This window comes from Phocoena sinus, chromosome X, assembly GCF_008692025.1.
Source record: "Phocoena sinus isolate mPhoSin1 chromosome X, mPhoSin1.pri, whole genome shotgun sequence".
In the NCBI taxonomy this organism is placed as follows: domain Eukaryota; kingdom Metazoa; phylum Chordata; class Mammalia; order Artiodactyla; family Phocoenidae; genus Phocoena; species Phocoena sinus.
In genome coordinates, this window is record NC_045784.1 from 50,011,648 (window position 1) to 50,035,364 (window position 23,717).

A 23,717-nucleotide genomic window follows, 5' to 3' on the forward strand; every position below is an offset into this window, starting at 1 on the left:
TATATTTCTTCCTGCTTCAGTCTCGGAAGCTTGTGCTTTTCTAAGAATTTTTCCATTTCTTCCATGTTGTCCATTTTTTTTGGCATAGAGTTTATTGTAGTAGTCCTTTACGATGCTTTGTATTTCTGCGGTGTCTGTTGTAACTTCTCCTTTTTCCTTTCTAATTTTATTGATTTGAGTCTTCTTCTTTTTCTTGATGTGTCTGCCTAATGGTTTATTAATTTTGTTTATCTTCTCAAAGAACCAGCTTTTAGTTTTATTGATCTTTGCTACTGTTTTCTTTTTTTCTATTTCATTTATTTCTGCTTGATATTTATGATTTCTTTCCTTCTACTAACTTTGGGTTTTGTTTGTTCTTCTTTCTCTAATTCCTTAAGGTGAAATGTTAGAAATTTTATTTGTATTTCTTGTTTCTTGATGTAGGCTTGTATTGCTATAAACTTGCCTCTTTATACCAAACTGCTTTTGCTGCATCCCTTAGGTTTAGGATTGCCGTGTTTTCATTGTAATTTGTCTGTAGGTATTTTTCTTGATTTCCTCTGATTTCTTTAGTGATCTCTTGGTTATTTAGTAACATATTGTTTAGGCACCATGTGTTTGTGTTTTTTCTGTTTTTTCCCTGTAATTGATTTCTAATCTCATAACATTGTGGTCAGAAAAGAATCTTGATATGATTTCAATTTACTGAGGCTTGATTTGTGACCCAAGATGTGATCTATCCTAGAGAACGTTCTGTGTGCACTTGAGAAGCAAGTGTAATCTGCTCTTTTGGATGGAATTTTCTATAAGTAGCAATTAAACCTATCTGGTCTACTGTGTCATTTAAAGCCTGTTTTCTTTATTAACTTCCTTTTGGATGATCTGTCCATTGGTGTAAGTGAGGTGTTAAATGTCCCCCACTATTATTGTGTTACTGTCAATTTCCTCTTTTATAGCTGTTAGCAGTTTCCTTATGTATTGAGGTGTTCCTATGTTGGGTGCATATATATTTATAATTTTTATATTTTCTTCTTGGATTGATCCCTTGATCATTATGTAGTGTCCTTCCTTGTGTCTTTTAACAGTCTTTATTTTAAACTCATTTTATCTGATATAAGTATTGCTATTCCAGCTTTCTTTTGATTTCCATGGAATATCTTTTCACATCCTCTCATTTTCAGTCTCTATGTGTCCCTAGGTCTGAACTGGGTCTCTTTTAGACAGCATATATATGGGTCTTGTTTTTGTATCCATTCAGCGAGCCTGTGTCTTTTGGTTGGAGCATTTATTCCATTCGTGTTTAAGGTAATTATCCATATGTATGTTCCTATTACCATTTTTGTAATTGTTATGGGTGGGTTTTTTTTGTAGGTTCTGTTCATCTCTTGTGTTTCCAACTTAGATAAGTTCCTTTAGCATTTCTTTTAGAGCTGGTTTGTTGGTGCTGAATTCTCTTAGCTTTTGCTTGTCTGTAAAGCTTTTGATTTCTCCATCAAATCTGAATGAGATCCGTGTTGTGTAGAATAATCTTGGTTGTAGGTTCTTCCCTTTCATCACTTTAAATATGTCATGTCACTCCCTTCTGGCTTGTAGAGTTTCTGCTGAGAAATCAGCTGTTACCCTTATGGGAGTTCCTTTGTATGTTTTTTGTAGTTTTTCCCTTGTTGCTATCAGTAATTTGTCTTTGTCTTTCATTTTTGTCAATTTGATTACTATGTGTCTCGGCATCTTTCTCCTTGAGTTTATCCTGCCTGGGACACTCTGTGCTTCCTGGACATGATTAACTATTTCCTTTCCCATGTTACGGAATCTTTCACTATAATCTCTTCAAATATTTTCTCGGGTCCTTTCTCTCTCTCTTCTCCTTCTGGGACCCCTATAATGCGAATGTTGTTGCTTTTAATGTTGTCCCAGAAGTCTGTGAAGGCTGAGTGAAATCTTTAATGAATGAAGACTTTAATGTTTTCCCAGAAGTCTGAAGGCTGTTTTCATTTCTTTTCATTCTTTATTCTATTCTGTGGCAGTGAATTCCACCATCTGTCTTCCAGGTCATTTATCCGTTCTTCTGCCTCAGTTATTCTGCTATTGATTCCTTCTAGTTTATTTTTCACTTCAGTTATTGTATTATTGATCCCTGTTCATTTGTTCTTTAATTCTTCTAGGTGTTTGTTCTTTAATTCTTCTAGGTATTTGTTCTTTAATTCTTCTAGGTCTTTGTTAAAACTTTTTGCATCTTCTCGATCTTTGCCTCCATTCTTGTTCTGAGGTCCTGGATCATCTTCACTATCATTATTCTGAATTCTTTTTCTGGAAGGTTGCCTATCTCCACTTCATTTAGTTGTTTTCCTGGGGTTTTATCTTGTTCCTTCATCTGGTACATAGCTCTCTGCCTTTTCATCTTGTCTATCTTTCTGTGAATGTGGTTTTTGTTGCACAGGCTGCAGGATTCTAGTTCTTCTTGCTTCTGCTGTCTGCTCTCTGGTGTATGAGGTTATCTAAGAGGCTTGTGCAAGGTTCCTGATGGGAGGGACTGGTGGTGGATAGAGCTGGGTGTTGCTCTGGTGGGCAGAGCTCAGTAAAACTTTAATCCGCTTGTCTGCTAATGGGTGGAGCTGGGTTCTCTCCCTGTTGGTTGTTTAGCCTGAGTCAACCCAACACTGGAACCTACCCGGACTCCTCGGTGGGGCTAATGGCCAACTCTGGGAGGGCTCACGCCAAGGAGTACTTCCCAGATCTTCTGCTGCCAGTGTTCTTGTCCTCACGTTGAGCCACAGCTACCCTCAGCCACTGCAGGAGACCCTCCAACACTAGCAGGTAGGTCTGGTTCTTTCTCTAGGGGGTCACTGTTCCTTCCCCTGGTCCCGATGAACACACTACTTTGTGTGTGCCCTCCAATAGTGGAGTCCCTGTTTCCCCCAGTCCTGTCAAAGTCATGCAATCAAATCCCACTAGCTTTCAAAGTCTGATTCTCTAGGAATTCCTCCTCCCGTTGCCGGACCCCCAGGTTGGAAAGCCTGATGTGGGGCTCAGAACTTTCATTCCAGTGGGTGGACTTCTGTGCTATATGTGTTCTTTGTGAGTCACCCACCCAGTAGTTATGGAAGTTGATTTTATTGTGATTGCGCCCCTCCTCCCATCTCATTGTGACTCCTCCTTTGTCTTTGGATGTGGGGTATCTTTTTTGGTGAGTTCCAGTGTCTTCCTGTTGATGACTGTTCAGCAGTTAGTTGTGATTCCGGTGTCTTCATAAGAGGGAGTAAGCGCACGTCCTTCTACTCCGCCATCTTGTTATTTCTATGATTCCATTTATATGAAATATCCAGAATAGTCAAATCCATAGAGACAGAAAATAGATTAGCGGTTTCCAGTGGCTGTGGGATGGAGGATTGGGAGTGACTGCTAATTGGTACATGTTTTCTTTTTGAAGTGATAAAGATATTCTGGAATTAGATAGTGGTAATGGATGCACAATTTTGTGTATACTTTAAAATGCTGAATTGTATACTATAAAAAGGTGAATTTATAGTATATGGATTAATTTTCAATTTTAAAAACTGGAAATAACCAAAGTATCCACAAACATCCATGAATAGATAATTATTTAAATAAAAAATTATGGTAAGTCCATACAATGGGTTTGTGTGCAGCCATTAAAAGGACCTTTAAAAATGAGAATAAAGAACATGTTACATGGAAAAATCACCAAGCTACATGGTTAACTTTAAAAAAACACCCTACCAAAATGGTGAATGTATGATCACCTTTGTGAAATGAAAAGCAACACATATGCAGGTAGATGCAACTCTCACACACATATCTGTGTGTATGTGTGTGTTTGTGTAAACATATACAAATTTATATTCTGCTCTTCTCCACGCTATTAATTATTGAATCATGACTACAATGGCCAACTTTGGATATTTTTACTTTTCATTGGATCTTTCTGCAGTATCAATTTTTTCTAATCTTACACCATTTTATCTCTTTTACTTATTTAATCTTTTGAATGTTTATAGAGGCTATCTAGATAGAGAGATAATAGATCTTCTTACTTTCTTCTTTGTGTTTCATAGAATTCTAAAAAATTCTAAGTGAAATATTACATTTAAAACCTGAAGTAAGGGCTTCCCTGGTGGTGCAGTGGTTAAGAGTCCGCCTGCCGATGCAGGGGATGCAGGTTCGTGCCCCGGTCCGGGAGGATCCCGCATTCCGCAGAGCAGCTGGGCCCGTGAGCCGTGGTCTCTGAGCCTGTGCGTCCGGAGTCTGTGTTCCACAGGGGAAGGGACCGCAGCAAGTGAGAGGCCTGCGTGCCGGAAAAAAAAAATAAAAAACCTGAAGTAAAACACACACACAAAAATACATGTAGTCTTCCTCCAAATCATTCTTATTTTTCATTTTATGAGAATGTTATAGGGACCCCATGGTTCTTACCCTTAGATTTTTACCTTAAAAAAATTAACAGAGAAGTCCTTTATATTTGTTCAAAGAAGAGAAAAATTCTTGGCCTTAAGATGAAAGCTAATTTCCAGAAAAAACACAATGAATCAACGAACTCCTCAATTAAAAAACCCTAAATGAAAACAGATTACTATCGCCCAGAGGGTTCAGTTTTGTTCTCTGTTGTCATCCTTTGAGCACTTGAAATTATGAAAGGAATTCAGATCTATAGTCCTTCACCTTGGCAATGCCCTCTTCTTGTTCCATGTTTCACATGCAGCTAGTTCATCAATGTTGAAAAAAAAAAGGCTGAACTTGGAGAAAATGATGGGGAAAAATCATTTTGAAACATAGAAGTAAAAGGCTTTAGTTTTCCATTCTAGTATAACAAAAAAAAACACAAAAATCCAGTTGTGAGTATAATGGCGGTTGACAGGGCTGGGGAGAGGGGAAATTGTGAAGTTGTTTAATGGGTATAAAAAATTCTGGACTTTGGTTGTACAACTCTGTGAATATACTTAGCATGACTGAACTGTACACTTAAAAAGGTTAATATGGTCAATTTTACGTTATATGCATTTTAATGCAGTTTAAAATAAAAATAAATAAATCCATTTAAAGTATAAATGGTTCGGGTTGATGTCAGCAGCTCTAAGTTGGGAACATTTTCAACTCAAGTCAAATGTTTCCCATAAATCAAACCCACCTGGATTTGATACAATTTTTAATTCCGGTCATTTTACTAAAATAGGCACATATTTCTCTTAATTTACTAAAACTATAGCTATAAAACAACTTAATTTCCAATTTTACTCTTAAAGTCTTTTGTCTTGCAAGATTTAGAGACCCCTGTAAAAAGATTGTGAAAATATTACTACATTTACTTTGGGAAATAATAAATAGTCTGATATACACACACACACACACACACACACACACACAAAACTCCAAGGTTTGACTTGTACAACTGGGTAGAAGTGTGACATTCACTGAAATGAAGAGTAGGAAAGGAGCAAGTTTGGAGGATTAGGGCTAAATCAACTGTTCTCAAAAGGTATGATTTCCCCCCCAGGGGACATTTGGGAGTACCTGGAGACATTTCTGGTTACCACACCTGGAGGCAGTTGCGGGATGTGGGGGGCATGCTATTGCCCTGGGTTGGGATACTGTTAAACATCCTACAGTGCACAGGACAGGCTCCCACCAGAAAGAGTGATATGTCCCCAAATGTCAATAGTGCCAAGAGTGAGAAACCTTGGGTTGGCACCCTCTCTTCTGAATCAGCCTTTGCAGCAGGCTTCTCCTCTTCTGACTTTAATTGCTCAGTAGTCTGCCTTTAGCAGCCCACTTCTCTTTTCCTCTACATTTTCTCTTGGGAACATCACTCATGACTTCAACTACCAATTCTATGTTGCTAACTCCCACATCTTTATGCCTAGTCCCAACTGTTCTTCTAGCTCTAGAGCATTTTTTCTTTGTATTTCCCTTCACATCTTTTCATTAACTTACTGCTACGTTTCTTGTCTTTATAAGTAGCATCTGCTAGAAAACCACAGGGTCATTTATTTCCCAAACATTTACTGAGTATCTAGTTTGTGTAAAGGGCAGCACTAGTATTTGGAAGAAGGTAGTGATGGTGGAGATGAGAGGTAATCATAGTAAGTGTCTTAAATGCATTATCCCTGATTATGGCAATAGTTTTACAAGGAAGAAATTATTATCTCCTGGAAACGAAAGCCTCAAGTGCTTAATCAACGACTTAACTATCACAGAGCTTGTAAATAGCAGAGTATTTTAAAAGTCAGTTCTATTTTGACATTAAGGATTGAACTCTCTACATTAAAAAACACTGGGGACAGTGCTGGAAAAGTGTGTCCATAGCCAAAGGGAGATGGATGTGAATGAGGAAGGTCTAAGAAGTTCCAATAGCCTTTTATTCTAAGCCACAGTGCACCCTCTTCCGGTTGCTTACCGTATATCCCAGAATATAATACACCAGCCATAGGAGGATGAATCATTATTTTCCTTAACTCTAGAAAAGATAAAAAATTGACAACGAAAGTATGACATACTATCAATTGTCAGAGATTTCCTAGATGTTGAAATATTTTTTAAAAGATAAGCCTTCAGAGATTTCTAATTTGTTAAAATATGAAGAAGAAAGTAATCTTAGATTCTATGACATACGATGAATTTGTTTTCTACATTCAATTTCCACGGTCAGTGCTGGTGGCTGGTGTGCTATTCTGCACTTTAGTCAACTAAGACGTTTGTATATTGCTTTCTAAATGGTCGTAGATTGTTTCATGGCTCTGTGTTGTGCTTCTGCAACTAGATCGTAAAGCTCTTAGCTCTTCAATCACCTCTTTGTTCTCCTCCCCCCCGCCGCCCCGCCCCCACACCAAGCGCCTTTCAACAATCTACGCAGAGTTTACCACTTATGAGTAAACCTAAATTTCTTGTAACTTAGAAATTCATAGATAGTATAAGACTGTTCAGAGATTTAGTTACACTGGGAGGCGAGATGGGGAAAACATTATATTAAATATGAGTATCGTTTTTTTAAAGACCCATCCTTGTAGAAACGTTAAAATGTGGTGGGGTAGGGAGCGAGGAGGAGAGGGGATATACGTCTCAGGATACAGGAAATACGGAAAAAGCGAAACCGGGAGGAAGCTCTGTGCCTGGAGGGGACCCGCCGCCATCTCCGGTCTCTTGGCTTCTCCAGGGCCCACCGGAGAGAGCTGACACCCGGGTCCTATAATCCTTATGGGGGACCAAACTTGTACCTCCGGGAGATCCACGCTCCAGCCTGGAAACACGCGGGAAATCAAGCCTCCAAAAAAGCGCTGCCTCCTAGCTCCACGTTGGGATTATCCAGAAGGAACCCCCAACGGAGGTAGTACCCCTCTCCCTTCCACACCTCCTCCAGCATCACCGGGCCTGAAGTCGCACCCACCTTCTCCGGAGAAATAGTACAATATACTTCTCTCACCCCAAACCAGGTCAGATTCTTTCTCATTTGGGATATCCAGGCTCTCTGAAACTTAATTATATATTTTCCCAGATCTCCTTCTCCCTTTCCCTATTCTCTCCAGGATTTCAAAGTTGAAGAAAGAACATGCAGGCATTAAATAGCTCTTCCACAAAATATGTGGGGGTGAATTTATGGATATTTAATAACATTAAGTAATTATTTTAATATATTAGCTATGACAATCGTGGTTATATTTTTAAGAAGTAGACTTAATCTTTTGATATGCTTGAAAGTAATTCAGTAGGGCTCAGGTGAGGGGTACAAACAAAATGTTCATGAGTTAATAATTGTTAAAGCTGAGTGACGTATACATGGGGATTCATTAAACTGTTCTTGCTACTTTTGTGTATATTTGAAACTTTTCCATTCAAAAAATGATTGGTTCAAGATCAATAACAACATTATATTGAAGGCCTAATTCCTATGGCTAGCACTGTGGTAGCAGTATTGTAAGGTGAGCCTTCAGAGGTGTGTGCTTCTCTATATGGCAGGAGAATTCAATTAGTAAAAAACAAAAAGTTACAATATAGCAACTCAAACCCAAGTGCCATAATGTTTGCTTGTTCAAGGTATTTAGGAAACACGGGGGTGTGGGGGATGAGATGAACCAAATCATTCTGCCTGGTAGTAATCTTGAGCCATCAAAGAGGAAGGGGTAACTCTGGGTGGACCTTAAAGGGTGAGTGACATCTCCCATGTGGAGGGGGAGAGAATGTTTTTCTGGCTTACCTTTCCCAAGGCAGGCTTGTTCTAGGAAAACTTGGCTATAACTCTGAATGTATGAGAAGAACTAGGTGAGATAGAGTGCTGCAGGGCTTTAAATGTTATGCTAAGGATTATGCAGTTTAATCCATAAGCAGTGGAAACCACTGAAGATTTTCAAGGAAGTATTGTATTTTAGCAGTCCAGTTTTTACTATCAGAAAAATGATCTTCTATTTAGATGAGCTTATAGAATACAAAAAATAAACTCTGACCAAAACCTCACAGATTCTTGTAATCCAAAGGAGACAGGGCATCCTTTCTCCATTCATGCAACAAACCTTTAAGAAGCCCTTGCAATGGACTAGGCATTATGCTGGGAGCTGTAGGGGATGGATAACCAAAGCACATAGGAATGAAACAGATATTTGAATAAATAGGTCAATGAATGATGGGATAACAGTGGCAACTAAGGGAGTTCTGAACTTGGGGCTTGGTGGTAGTGCATAGAAAAAGAATGAGCTCTATTGTGCTTGGAAGCATCACCCAGTCATTCCTTACTGCCTGATTTCCCTCAACTTTACCTCTTTGTTCAAAGGGGTAGAGTTGGGGCTGGGAGGCACCATAGGGATAGCAATCCTCAAACAGAAAACAAAGAAGGCTGTACAGGGCAAAAAGTGCAAGAGCTACATAATTTCCTCCAGTTACTCAAATCATTGAAAATTATAATAATAGCAAATACTTACTGAACATCTTTATGTGCCAGACACTGTTCTACAAAGCTTCCTAAAGTCTCTGCTCATAATTGCTATGCAATAGATCCCTTCTACTACTGTCTATATAACTGTTTTTCATGAATATATAACTGCAATGTGGGTATGGTAAAGCATAAGGACTTGAGGAGCCCAGGGGAAAGAGATGAACAGTAACAGAAGAAATGATTTAATGTTATTTTATTATTTTTCAGTCTTTGAGGGATTGCAGTATGACTCCATTTCCTTGGTGCATCCATAAAATAGTTATTCAGTGAAGACAATGAAGATTATTGACAATGCTACCCTGCTTTTCTGATGTCCTGCTTCAGGAAGTTGTGATTTTTAAGGTAATCTCTTTACCAAAAACTTTTTAAGGAAGGAGCAGGAATAAGAGTTGATTATGACACATTAAATATAACTAGCCAAACAAAAAGCTAGCACCAAATGATAAATTGAAACCACTTTCTACATTATATGAAAGCATATATACCATATAATAATAATGTTATCTATAAGCTGTTTTGCTATATTCATTCCTAATTACCTTATAGTTCCTGCTGTTACTGTGAAATGTATATTTTAAACCACATTTTCAGATTATTGCCCGTAAATGAGAACACGATTGATATTTTTACATACTGATTTTATACACTGTAACCTTTCTGATTTATATCTGTTCTAATAATTTGTAGGTTCTCTGGATTATCTGTTAATTTATTATATTGTGAATAATGGCAGTTTGTTCCTTTCCAATATTTATTTTTTAATTTGTCTTACCGGGCTAGCTAGGATCTTCAGTACAATGAGAAATAGTAGCAGTGACAGAGGATTTCCTTGTCTTGCTCCTGAATTTACAAGGAAACTATACGTGTTTCACCATTTTTAGTAGATTTTCTTTTTCGGGTTAAAGAAATTCCTTTGTATTCTTAGTTTGCTGAGAGCTTTTATTCTGAATGAGTATGGAGTTTTTTCTCCAAATACTTTGTATCTACTGCCATGATCATATGGGGTATTTTCCTCCATTAATATGACACTGTGACTGTGTGATAAATTATAATATTCAGTTTTCGAATGTATTTCCTGCTTTTGGTTTCATCAGGCCTCACCATTGAATATTTTGTCCCCTATTTTTATAATTTTTCCTTTTATCTTTATTTTTTTCTTTACTTTCTTTTTGTTTGCTCTTTTTCTAATTTATTTATTTGGACCATTAGCTCAGTAATTTTAAATCTTCTTTCCTAAAATAAGAATTTATAACGAAGTTTTCCACTACATACCACTTTAGAAGAATTTCACAGGTTTTTATGTGTAGGTTTTTATGTGTAGTATTTTTATTATTATTCAATTATTATTATCTAATTGCTCTTATGATTTCTTTTTTGACTCATGAGTTATTTGGTTTTTTTTCAATTTACATACATATGATCTCTCTTTTAGAAATCATATTGTGAAATCATTAATCCAGTTACAGTTAAACTTCATCTTTATTATTCTTCTGGTAGCAAAAACAAATTATACACTGGCTCCTCATCCCAATAGATTTCAGCAATATAAAACTTTTTCTTTCATTAAATACATAGGGAAACTGATTACGCTATTCAGTGATGGAGTTATTGATGATATTTATACTTGTGATTTTAAACCTTTTATTTTGATCTAATTCTACACTTAAAGAAAAGTTCTGAGAATATTACAAAGAACTCCCATACACCCTTTACCCAGGTTCACCAATTACCATTTTACCATGTTTGCTTTATAATTCTCTATTTCTGTTTCTCCCTCTCACTCTCCCTTCCCCTTTCCCTTCCCTGTCTTAAGCCTCCCCCCTCCCTCCTTCTCTCTCTTTGAACTATTTGAGAGTAACTTGCAGACATCATGCTCCTTTACCTGTAAATACTTCAGTGTATATTTCCTCAGAATAATGCCTTTCTCTTACATAACCTCAGTACCTATGTCAAAAGAGAAATTGGACATTGTTCCAATTTTTTGTTCCATAAACCTTTATTGTCAAGATTATCCACTCATACTCACTGAAAAAGGGATGAGTTTGGGAGAACATGTATTTCAAATGGACAATGTAAGCTCTATTATAGTTCATTTTTTCCAGCTTTATTTTTTTTATTGGAGTATAATTGCTTTAGAGTGTTGTGTTAGCTTCTGCTGTACAATGAAGTGAATCAGAATCAGCTATATGTATACCAATATCCCCTCCCTCTTAAACCTCCCTCCCACCCCTCGCCCCATCTAGGTCGTCACAGAGCACTGAGCTGAGCTCCCTGTGCTATACAGCAGGTTCCCACTAGCTATTTTACACATGGTAGTGTATTTATGTCAAACCTAATCTCCCAATTCGTTCCACCCTCCCCTTCCCCCACCATGTCCACATGTCCTTTCTCTATGTCTACATCTCTATTCCTGCCCTGCAAATAGGTTAATCTGTACCATTTTTCTAGGTTCCACATATATGCGCTAATATACCATATTTCTTTTTTTCTTTCTGGCTTACTTCACTCTATATGACAGACTCTAGTTCCATCCACATCTCCACAAATGACCCAATTTCATTCCTTTTTATGGCTGAGTAATATTCCATTGTATATATGTACCACATCTTCTTTATCCATTCATCTGTCATTGGACATTTGTTTCCATATCATGGCTATTCTAAATAGCGCTGCAATGAACATTGTGGTACATGTGTCCTTTTGAATTATGGTTTTCTCAGGGTATATGCCCAGTAGTGGGATTGCTGGCTCATATGGTAGTTCTATTTTTAGTTTTTTAAGGAACCTCCATACTGTTATATTTGACATATAACATTGTAAGTTTAAAGTGTACAGTGTGATGATTTGCTACATGTATATATTACAAAATGATTACACAGGATAAGATTAGTTAACACATCAATCACCTCATATAGTTACTATTTTTGTGTGTGTGTGGTGAGAACTTTTAAGATCTACTCTCCTAGCAACTTTTAAGTATACAATACAGAATTGTTAACTATAGTCATTATACTATAGTATTAACTCTACTAACTATAGTTATATAACTATATATACTATTAACTATAGTATTAATTACAGTATAATATACATCATGCTTTATATTAGATCCCTAGAACTTATTCATGTTACCACTGAAAGTTTATACCCTTTGACCACTTTCACCCATTTCCCCTACCCTACCACCCCTGGAAACCACCAATATACTCTCTGTTTCTATGAGTTCAGTTTTTTTAGATTCCATGCATAAGTGAGAGCATACAGGATTTATCTTTTTCTGTCTGACTTATTTCACTTTGCCTGATGCCCTCAAGGTTTATCCACTATGTCAGAAATGACAAGATTTCCTTTTTTTTTATAGCTGAATAATGTTCCATTGTGTATTTTTTTTTCTTTGTCCATTCATCTGTCAGTGGACACTTAGTTTGTTTCCACATCTTGGTTATTGTAAATAATGATGCAGTAAACATAGGGGTTGCAGATATCTCGAGATCGTGATTTCATTTCCTTCAGATATACCGAGGAGTGGAATTGCTGGATCATATGGTAGTTCTATATTTCAGTTCACATTCCCATCAAGGGATATGCAAGGGTTCACTTTTCTCTATATCATCACCAGCATTTGTTATCTCCTGCTTTTGTTAACAGCCATTCTAAAAAGTGTGAGATATCTCATTGTGTTTTTGATTTGTATTTCCCTGATGATTAGTGATGTTGAGTACCTTTTCATGTGCCTGTTAGCCAGATATGTCTTCTTTGGGAAAATGTCTATTTAAGTCTTTTGCACCTTTTTGAATTAGATTACTTGTTTTTCTGGTATTGAGTTGTATCAGTTCCTTATATATTCTGGATATTAATTTCTTATCAGATATATGTTTTAAAAATATTTTCTCCCATTCCATAGTTTGCTTTTTCATTTTGTCAATCATTTCTTTTTCTGTGCAGAAGCTTTTTAGTTTGGTATAGTCCCATTTGTTTATTTTTTGCTTTTGTTGCTTATGCTTCGGGTGTCATATCCATAAAATCATTGCAAAGACAAATATCAAGAAGATTTTTCCCTGTTTTCTTCTAGGAATTTCATGGTTTCAGATCCTTACCTTTAAGTCTTTAATCTATCTTGAATTAATTTTTGCGAGTGGTATAAGATTGGGCTCCAGTTTTATTCTTTTTCATGTGAATATTCAGTTTCCTCAGCATTATTTATGAAATAGACTATCTTTTCTCCATTAAGTACTCTCAGATCCCTTGTCAAATATTAGTGGACTGTATATGTAGCATTTTATTCTGGGCTCCCGATTCTGTTCCAAGGTCTGTATGTCTGTTTTTATGTCAGCACCATACTCCTTTGATTACTATAGTTTTGTAGTATATGAAATTGGGGTTCCAATATTATTATCTAGGCCATATTCCAATTTCACCTATTTATCCCAATAATGTCTTTTATAGCTATTTTCTTTTCCTGATCAAAATTTCAATCCAAGATGATGCATTGCATTTAGTTCGCATGTCTCTTCAGTTTTTTATTATTATTAACCTGGAACAGTTCAACCTTTCTTTGTCTCTCATGACATTGACAATTTAAAAGACTACAGAACAATTATTTTGTAGATTGTTCCTAAGTTTAAATTTGCATGCCAGTTCCTCATTATTATGTATAGATTATGCATTTTGGCAGGAATGTCAGAGAAGTAATATATTGTTCTTAGGGCAGCATATCAGTGACATATAATATTGATTTGACCCCTTAGAAGAAATGTTAACCTTGATTACTTTGTTCAGATGATGTTTGCTAGATTAATCCACTATAAAGTTCCGTTTTCCTCTTTGTAGTTAATAATTTTGCTGGGGGTACTTTGAAATTGTGTAGATATCCTATTCCTCATCAAACTAAAATCCACTGGCCTTAATATCTATTGATAATTCTTTACCAAATCAGTTATTACTATGAAGGCTGCAAAATGGTCATTTTCAAACATCATCATTTTTACTACATTAGTTTGTATTCTACTTCAAGGAAGAGCTTTTTTCCCCCCTCCATCTATTTATTTATTTATCTTAGTTTGGCACACAGATTTTTTTACTTTATTTCATGAATACGCTATTGCTATCATAATTTATTTTAATGCTCAAATTGTCCCAGTGGCAGCCCATTCAACCTGGATTCTCTGATTATTTGACATATTCCCATCATTCTTTGATATATACTTTGAGTTCAATATTTCCTTACTTTTTTACTTTCATGTTTGTCTGGTGTTTCCTGACTCATTGACCATTTCTCTATGGATCTCTGGTACCATTTAGTGGGAGACAGTATTTGGAAACCAAGACATAGGTACATGGATTTTTTTTAACTTTTAAAAAATTTTTTCATACAATTATAAAGATTACTTTCCATTTACAGTTATTACAAAATATTGGCTATATTCCCCACATTGTACAACACATCTTTGAGCCTATGTTATACCCAATGGTTCGTACCTCCCACTCCTCCACCCTATACTGCCCCTCCCCCTTCTCCCCACTGGTGACCACTAGTTTGTTCTCTATATCTGTGAGTCTGCTCCTTTTTTGTTATATTCACTACTTTGTTGTATTTTTTAGATTCCACATATAAGTGATATCATACAGTATTTGTCTTTCTCTGTCTGACTTATTTCACTTAGCATAATGCCCTCCAAGTCCATCCATGTTGCTGTAGATGACAAAATTTCATTCTTTTTTATGGCTGAGTCATATTCCATTGTGTGTGTGTGTGTGTGTGTGTGTGTGTGTGTGTGTGTGTGTGTGTATACCCAATTTTATCCATTCATCTGTTGATGGACACTTAGGTTGCTTCCATATCTTGGCAATTATAATGCTGCTAGGAACATTGGGGTTGCATGTATCTTTTCAAATGACTGGGTTTTTTTTGTTGGATATATACCCAAGAGTGGAATTGTTGGGTCATATGGTAGTACTATTTTTAGTTTTTTGAGAAACCTCCATACTGTTTTCCACAGTAGCTGCACCAATTTACATTCCCAACAAGAGTATAAAATGGTCCCTTTTTTCCACATGTTCACCAACATTTTTTATTTGTGCTCTTTTCAATGATAGCCATTCTGATAGGTGTGAAGTGGTATCTTGTGGGTTTGATTTGCATTTCCCTGATGATTAGTGATGTTGAGCATGTTTTCATGTGCCTGTTGGCCACCTGCATTTCCTCTTTGGATAAATGTCTATTTAGTTCTTCTGCCCATTTTTTAGTTGTGTTGTTTTTATGATGTTCAACTGTATGAGCTGTTTATATATGTTGGTTGTTAATCCCTCATAGGTCATACCATTTTCAAATATTTTCTCCCATTCACTAATCTGTCTTTTCATTTTGTCAATGGTTTCCTTGGCTCTTCAAAAGCTTTTAAACGTGATTAGGTCCCATTTGTTTATTTTTGCTTTTATTTCCTTTACTTTAGGAGACAGATCCAAAAAAATATTGCTGTGATTTATGTCAAAGAGTATTCTGCTTGTGTTTTCCTCTAGGAGTTTTATAGTATCCAATCTTACATTTAGGTCTTTAATCCATTTTGAGTTTGTTTTTGTATATGGTGTTAGAGAATGTTGTAATTTCATTCTTTTATATGTAGCTGTCCAGATTTCCTAGCACTACTTATTGAAGAGACTGTCTTTTCTCCACTGTGTATTCCTGCCTCCTTTGTCATTGATTAATTGACTGTGAGTGTGTAGGTTTATTTCTGGGATTTCTATCCTGTTGCATTGATCTACATGTCTGTTTTGTTCTAGTAGCATATGATTTGGATTAGTGTAGCTTTGTAGTATAGTCTGAAGTCAGGGAGCATGATTCCTCCACCTCTGTTCTTTCTTCTGGAGATTGTTTTGGCTATTATGGGTCTTTTGTGTTTCCATAAAAATTTTATGATTTTTGGTTCAGGTTCTATGGAAAATGCCACTGGTACTTTCATAGGGAATGCAATGAATCTTCAGATTGCCTTGGATAATATGGTCATTTTAACAACATTGATTTTTCCAACCCAAGAATCTGGTATATCTTTCCATGTTTTTATGTCTTCAATTTCTTTCATCAGTGTCTTACAGTTTTTGGAGTACAGGTCTTTTGCCTCCCTAACTAGGTTTAGTCCTAGGTATTTTATTCTTTTTGTTGCAGTGGTAAATGGGAGTGTTTCCTTAATTTATCTTTCAGATATTTCATCATTAGTGTATAGGAATGGAAGGGATCTCTGTGCATTAATTACCTGACCAAATTCACTGATCAGCTCTAGTAGTTTCCTGGTAACATCTTTAGGATTCTCTATGTGCAGTATCGTGTCATCAGCAGTGACAGCTTTACTTCTTCTCTTCTGATTTGGATTCCTTTTATTTCCTTTTCATCTCTGATTGCTGTGGCTAAAACTTCCAGAACTATGTTGAATAATAGTGGTGAGAATAGAAAACCTTGTCATGTTCCTGATCTTAGAGGAAATGGTTTCAGTTTTTCACCATTGAGAATGATGTTGGCTGTGGGTTTGTCATACATAGTCTTTATTATGTTGAAGTAAGCTCCCTCTATACATACTTTCTGAAGCGTTCTTATCATAAATGGGTGTTGAATTTTGTCCAAAACTTTTTCTGCATCTATTGAGATGATCATATGGATTTTTCTCCTTCAGTTTGTTAATGCGGTTTATCACATTGATTGATTTGCTTATATTGAAGAACCCTTGCATTACTGGGATAAACCCCAGTTGATCATGGTGCATGATCCTTTTCATGTGTTTTGGATTCTGTTTGCTAGTATTCTGTTGAGGATTTTTGCATCTATGTTCATCAGTGATATTGGCCTGTAGTGTTCTTTCTTTGTGACATCTTTGTCTAATTTGGGGATCAGGGTGATATGACCTCGTAGAATTACTTTGGGAGTGTTCTTCCGTCTGCTATATTTTAGAAGAGTTTCAGAAGGATGGGTGGTAGCTCTTCTCTAAATGTTTGATAGAATTCACCTGTGAAGCCATCTGGTACTCGGCTTTTGTTTGTTGGAAGATTTTGAAAAACAGTCTCAATTTCAGTGCTTCAATTGCTCTGTTTATATTTTATATTTCTTCCTGATTCAGTTTTGGAAGGTTGTGCTTTTCTAAGAATTTGTCCATTTCTTCCAGGTTGTCCAATTTATTGGTATATAGTTGCTTGTAGTAATATCTCAAGATCCTTTGTGTTTCCTCAGTATCAGGTGTTACTTCTCATTTTTCATTTTGAATTCTATTGATATGAGCCTTCTACCTTTTTTCTTTTTTTTTTAATTTATTTAATTAATTTATTTATTTGGCTGTGTTGGGTCTTCGTTTCTGTGTGAGGGCTTTCTCTAGTTGTGGCAAGTAGGGGCCACTCTTCATCGCGGTGCGCGGGCTTCTCACTGTCGCGGCCTCTCTTGTTGCAGAGCACAGGCTCCAGACGCGCAGGCTCAGTAGTTGTGGTGCACGGGCTTAGTTGCTCCGCAGCATGTGGGATCTTCCCAGACCAGGGTTCGAACCTGTGTTCCCTGCATTTGCAGGCAGATTCTCAACCACTGTGCCACCAGGGAAGCCCCTCCCTTTTTTTCTTCATGAGCCTGGCTAATGGGTTTTCAATTTTGTTTATCTTCTCAATGAATCACCTTTTATTTCATAGATCTTCACTATTGTTTCCTTCATTTTGTTTACATTTATTTCTGATCTGATCGTCATGATTTCTTTCCTACTGCCAATTTTGGGTTTTTTTGTTCTTCTTTCTCTAATTGCTTTAGGTATAAGGTTAGGTTGTGTATTTAAGATGTTTCTGCTTTCCTGAGGTAGGATTCTATTGCTATAATCTTCCCTCTTAGAACTGCTTTTGCTGCATCCCATAGGTTTTGGGTTGTCATGTTTTCATTGTAATTAGTTTCTAAGTATTTTTTTATTTCCTCCTTGATTTCTTCAGTTATCCCTTGGTTATTTAGTAATGTATTGTTTAGCCTCCATGTGTTTGTTTTTTTTAAAGATTTGTTCCTGTAATTGATATCTAGTTTCATAGTGGTGTAGTAGGAAAAGATACTTGATACGGTTTCAATTTTCATAAATTTACCAAGGCTTGATTTGTGACCCAGGATATGATCGATCATGGAGAATGTTCCATGAGCACTTGAGAAGAAACTGTATTCTGTCTTTTTTGGATGGAATCTCCTATAAATATCAATTAAGTCCATCTTCTTTAATGTATCATTTAAAGCTTGTGTTTCCTTATTTATTTTCCTGCTTTTTTTACACTTTTTTGAATTTTATTTAATTTATTTTTTTATACGGCAGGTTCTTATTAGTTATCCATTTTATACATATTAGTGTATATTTGTCAATCCCAATCTCCCAGTTTGTCACACCAAACACCCCTCCCACGACTTTCCCCCTTTGGTGTCCATACGTTTTTTCTCTACATCTCTGTCTCTATTTCTGCCCTGCAAACCGCTTCATCTGTATCATTTTTCTAGATCCCACATATATGCATTAATATACAATATTTGTTTTCCTCTTTCTGACTTACTTCACTCTGTATGTCAGTCTCTCGATCCATCCATGTCTCGGCAAGTGACCCAGTTTTGTTCCTTTACATGGCTGAGTAATAGTCCACTGTACATATGTACCACATCTTCTTTATCCATTCATCTGTCAATGGGCATTTAGGTTGTTTCCATGACATGGCTATTGTAAATAGTGCTGCAATTAACATTAGGGTGCATGTGTCTTTTTTTTTTTTTTTTTTTTTTCCAGTACGCGGGCCTCTCACTGCTGTGGCCTCTCCCGTTGCGGAGCACAGGCTCTGGACGCGCAGGCTCAGCGGCCATGGCTCACGAGCGCAGCCGCTCCATGGCATGTGGGATCCTCCTGGACCAGGGCACAAACCCATGTCCCCTGCATCGGCAGGTGGACTCTCAACCACTGCGCCACCAGGGAAGCCCGCATGTGTCTTTTTGAATTATGATTTTCTCTGGGTATATGCTCAGTAGTGGGATTGCTGAGTCATATGGTAATTCTACTTTTAGTTTTTTAAGGGACCTCCATACTGACTGTATCAATTTACATTCCCACAGCAGTGCAAGAGGGTTCCCTTTTCTCCACACCCTCTCCAGCATGTGCTGTTTGTAGATTTTCTGATGATGCCCATTCTAACTGGGGTGAGGTGATACCTAATGGTAGTTTTGATTTGCATTTCTCTAATAATTAGTGATGTTGAGAAGCTTATCATAAGCTTCTTGGCCATCTGTATGTCTTCTTTGGACAAATGTCTATTTAGGGCTTCTGCCCAGTTTTGGATTGTGTTGTTTTTTTAATATTGAGCTGCATGAGCTCTTTATACATTTTGGAGATTAATCCTTTGTCAGTTGATTCATTTGCAAATATTTCTTCCCATTCTGAGGGTTGTCTTTTCGTCTTGTTTGTAGCTTCCTTTGCTTTGGAAACGCTTTGAAGTTTCATTAGGTCCCATTTGTTTATTTTTGGTTTTATTTCCATTACTCTGGGAGGTGGATCAAAAAAATCTTTCTGTGATTTTTGTCAAAGAGTATTCTTCCTATGTTTTGCTCTAAGAGTTTTATAATCTCCAGTCTTACATTTAAGTCTCCAATCCAGTTTGAATTTATTTTTGTGTATGGTGTTAGGGAGTGTTATTAATTTCATTCTTTTACATGTTGCTGTCCAGTTTTCCCAGCACCACTTATTGAAGAGACTGTCTTTTCTCCATTGTTAATCATTGCCTCCTTTGTCACAGATTAGCTGACCATAGGTAGGTGGGTTAATCTCTGGGCTTTCTATCCTGATCCTTTCATCTATTTCTGTTTTTCTGCCAATATCATATTGTCTTGATTACTGTGGCTTTGTGGCATAGTCAGAAGTCAGGGAGTCTGATTCCTCCAGCTCCGTATTTTTCCCTCATGACTGCTTTAGCTATTCAGGGTCTTCTGCATCTCTGTAAATATTTTAAGATTTCTTGTTGTAGTTCTGTAAAAAATGCCACTGTTATTTTGATAGGATTGCATTGAATTTTGAGATTGCTTTGGGTAGTATAGTCATTTTCACAATGTTGATTCTTCTGATCCAAGAACATGGTATATCTCTTCATCTGTTTGTATCATCTTTAATTCCTTTCATCAGTGTCTTATAGTTTTCTGCATACAGCTCTTCTGTCTCCTTAGGTAGGTTTATTCCTAGGTTTTATTTTTTTAACATCTTTATTGGGGTATAATTGCTTTACAATGGTGTGTTAGTTTCTGCTTTATAACAAAGTGAATCAGTTATACATATACATATGTTCCCATATCTCTTCCCTCTTGCGTCTCCCTCCCTCTCACCCTCCCTATCCCACCCCCCAGGCAGTCACAAAGCACCAAGCTGATATCCCCGTGCCATGCGGCTGCTTCCCACTAGCTATCTACTTTACGTTTGTTAGTGTATATATGTCCATGCCTCTCTCTCGCCCTGTCACAGCTCACCCATCCCCCTCCCCATATCCTCAAGTCCATTCTCCGGTAGGTCTGTGTCTTTATTCCCGTCTTACTCCTAGGTTCTTCATGACATTTTTTTTCTTAAATTCCATATATATGTATTAGCATACGGTATTTGTCTTTCTCTTTCTGACTTACTTCACTCTGTATGACAGACTCTAGGTCTATCCACCTCATTACAAATAGCTCAATTTCGTTTCTTTTTATGGCTGAGTAATATTCCATTGTTTACATGTGCCACATCTTCTTTATCCATTCATCCGATGATGGGCACTTAGGTTGTTTCCATCTCGGGGCTATTGTAAATAGAGCTGCAATGAATATTTTGGTACATGACTCTTTTTGAATTTTGGTTTTCTCAGGGTATATGCCCATTAGTGGGATTGCTGGGTCATATGGTAGTTCTATTTGTAGTTTTTTAAGGAACCTCCATACTGTTCTCCATAGTGGCTGAACCAATTCACATTCCCACCAGCAGTGCAAGAGTGTTCCCTTTTCTCCTCACCCTCTCCAGCATTTATTATTTCTAGATTTTTTGATGATGGCCATTCTGACTGGTGTGAGATGATATCTCATTGTAGTTTTGATTTGCATTTCTCTAATGATTAATGATGTTGAAGATTCTTTCATGTGTTTGTTGGCAGTCTGTATATCTTCTTTGGAGAAATGTCTATTTAGGTCTTCTGCCCATTTTTGGATTGGGTTGTTTGTTTTTTTGTTATTGAGCTCCATGAGCTGCTTGTAAATTTTGGAAATTAATCCTTTGTCAGTTGCTTCATTTGCAAATATTTTCTCCCATTCTGAGGGTTGTCTTTTGGTCTTGTTTATGGTTTCCTTTGCTGTGCAAAAGCTTTGAAATTTCATTAGGTACCATTTGTTTATTTTTGTTTTTATTTCCATTTCTCTAGGAGGTGGGTCAAAAAGGATCTTGCTGTGATTTATGTCATAGAGTGTTCTGCCTATGTTTTCCTCTAAGAGTTTGATAGTTTCTGGCCTTACGTTTAGGTCTTTAATCCATTTTGAGCTTATTTTTGTGTATGGTGTTAGGGAGAGATCTAATCTCATACTTTTACATGTACCTGTCCAGTTTTCCCAGCACCACTTATTGAAGAGGCTGTCCTTTCTGCACTGTACATTCTTGCCACCTTTATCAAAGATAAGATGTCCATATGTGCGTTGGTTTATCTATGGGCTTTCTATCCTGTTCCATTGATCTATCTTTCTGTTTTTGTGCCAGTACTCTACTGTCTTGATTTCTGTAGCTTTGTAGTATAGTCTGAAGTCAGGGAGCCTGATTCCTCAAGCTCCTTTTTCGTTCTCAAGATTGCTTTTGCTATTCGGGATCTTTTGTGTTTCCATAAAAATTGTGGTATTTTTTGTTCTAGTTCTGTGAAAAATGCCAGTGGTGGTTTCATAGGGATTGCATTGAATCTGTAGATTGCTTTGGGTAGTAGAGTCATTTTCACAATGTTGATTCCTCCAATCCAAGAACATGGTATATCTCTCCATCTATTTGTATCATCTTTAATTTCTTTCATCAGCATCTTATAATTTTCTACATACAGGTCTTTTTCTCCTTATGTAGGTTTATACCTAGATATTTTATTCTTTTTGTTGCAATGGTAAATGGGAGTGTTTCCCTAATTTCTCTTTCAGATTTTACATCATTAGTGTATAGGAATGCCAGAGAATTCTGTGTATAAATTTGGTATCCTGCAACTTTACCAAATTCATTGCTTAGCTCTAGTAGTTTTCTGTTGGCATCTTTAGGATTCTCCACGTATAGTATCATGCCATCTGCAAACAGTGATAGTTTAATTCTTCTTTTCTAATTTGTATTCCTTTTATTTCTTTTTCGTCTCTGATTGCCGTGGTACGACTGCCAAAACTATGTTGAATAACAGTGGTGAGAGTGAAAATTATTGTCTTGTTCCTGATCTAAGAGGAAATGCTTTCAGTTTTTCACCATTGAGAATGATTTTGCTGTGAATCTGTCGTATATGGCCTTTATTATGTCGAAGTAGGTTACCTAATGCCCCCTTTCTGCAGGGTTTTTATCATAAATGGGTGTTGAATTTTGTCCAAAGCTTTTTCTGCCTCTATTGAGATGATCATAATGGTTTTTCTTCTTCAGTTTGTTAATATGGTGTATCACATCAGTGGAAATGCGTACACTGAAGAATTCTTGCATCGCTGGGATAAATGCCACTTGACCATAGTATATGACCCTTTTAATGTGTTGTTGGATTCTGTTTCCTAGTGTTTTGTTGAGGATTTTGCATCTATATTCAACAGTATATTGGTCTGTAATTTTCTTTTGTTGTAGTGTCTTTCTCTGGTTTTGGTGTCAGGGTGATGGTGGCCACATAGAATGAGTTTCAGAGTGTTCCTACATCTGCAATATTTTGGAAGAGTTAGAGAAGGATGGGTTTTAGCTCTTCTCTAAATATGTGGTAGTATTCTCCTGTGAAGTCATGGATTCCTGGACTTTTGTTTGTTGTAAGATTTTTAATCCGTTTCAATTTCATTACTTGTGATTGGTCTTTTCTTATTTTCTATTTCTCCTTATTTTTTTTTACATCTTTATTGGAGTATAATTACTTTACAATGGTGTGTTAGTTTCTGCTTTTTTTTAAAATCATCTTTATTGGAGTATAATTGCTTTACAATGGTGTGTTAGTTTCCACTTTATAACAAAGTGAATCACTTATACATATACATATGTTCCCATATGTCTTCCCTCTTGTGTCTCCCTCCCTCCCATCCTCTCTGTCCCACCCCTCCAAACGGTCACAAAGCACAGAGCTGATCTCCCTGTGCTATGCGGCTGCTTCCCACTAGCTCTCTACCTTACGTTTGGTAGTTTATATATGTCCATGCCTCTCTCTCACATTGTCACAGTTTGCCCTTCCCCCACCCTATAACCTCAAGTCTGTTCTCTAGTAGGTCTCTCTCTTTATTCCTGTCTTACCCCTAGTTTCTTCATAACATTTTTTTCTTAAATTCCACATATATGTGTTAGCATACAGTATTTGTCTTTCTCTTTCTGACTTACTTCACTCTGTATGACAGACTCTAGGTCTATCCACCTCATTACAAATAACTCAACTTCGTTACTTTTTATGGCTGAGTAATATTCCATTCTATACATGGGCCACATCTTCTTTATCCATTCATCCGATGATGAACACTTAGGTTGTTTCCATCTCCGGACTATTGTAAATAGAGCTACAATGAACATTTTGGTACATGACTCTTTTTGAATTACGGTTTTCTCAAGGTATATGCCCATTAGTGGGATTA

General features: G+C 36.8%; 1 protein-coding gene and 1 long non-coding RNA gene across 2 annotated transcripts in view; both read left to right on the forward strand.

The window, feature by feature from the left end:
• Positions 1–2,638: 2,638 nt before the first annotated feature.
• The window catches only part of LOC116747989, a 54,442-nt gene continuing 33,363 nt past the window's right edge, over positions 2,639–23,717 (forward strand). Inside the window, exons 1-2 of the long non-coding RNA XR_004348143.1 lie at positions 2,639–2,793; positions 9,122–9,256. This is a non-coding gene — a long non-coding RNA (uncharacterized LOC116747989). The remainder of the gene's footprint in view (positions 2,794–9,121; positions 9,257–23,717) is intronic.
• NBDY (negative regulator of P-body association) lies at positions 7,142–7,392 on the forward strand. The gene has a single exon (XM_032620705.1). It carries the CDS (start codon positions 7,186–7,188, stop codon positions 7,390–7,392), a length of 207 nt encoding a protein of 68 aa, XP_032476596.1. The 5' UTR covers positions 7,142–7,185.

What these genes read in the sequence shown, in the direction of transcription:
- NBDY (XM_032620705.1), top strand. Translation starts at nt 7,186, where the DNA reads ATGGGGGACCAAACTTGTACCTCCGGGAGATCCACGCTCCAGCCTGGA.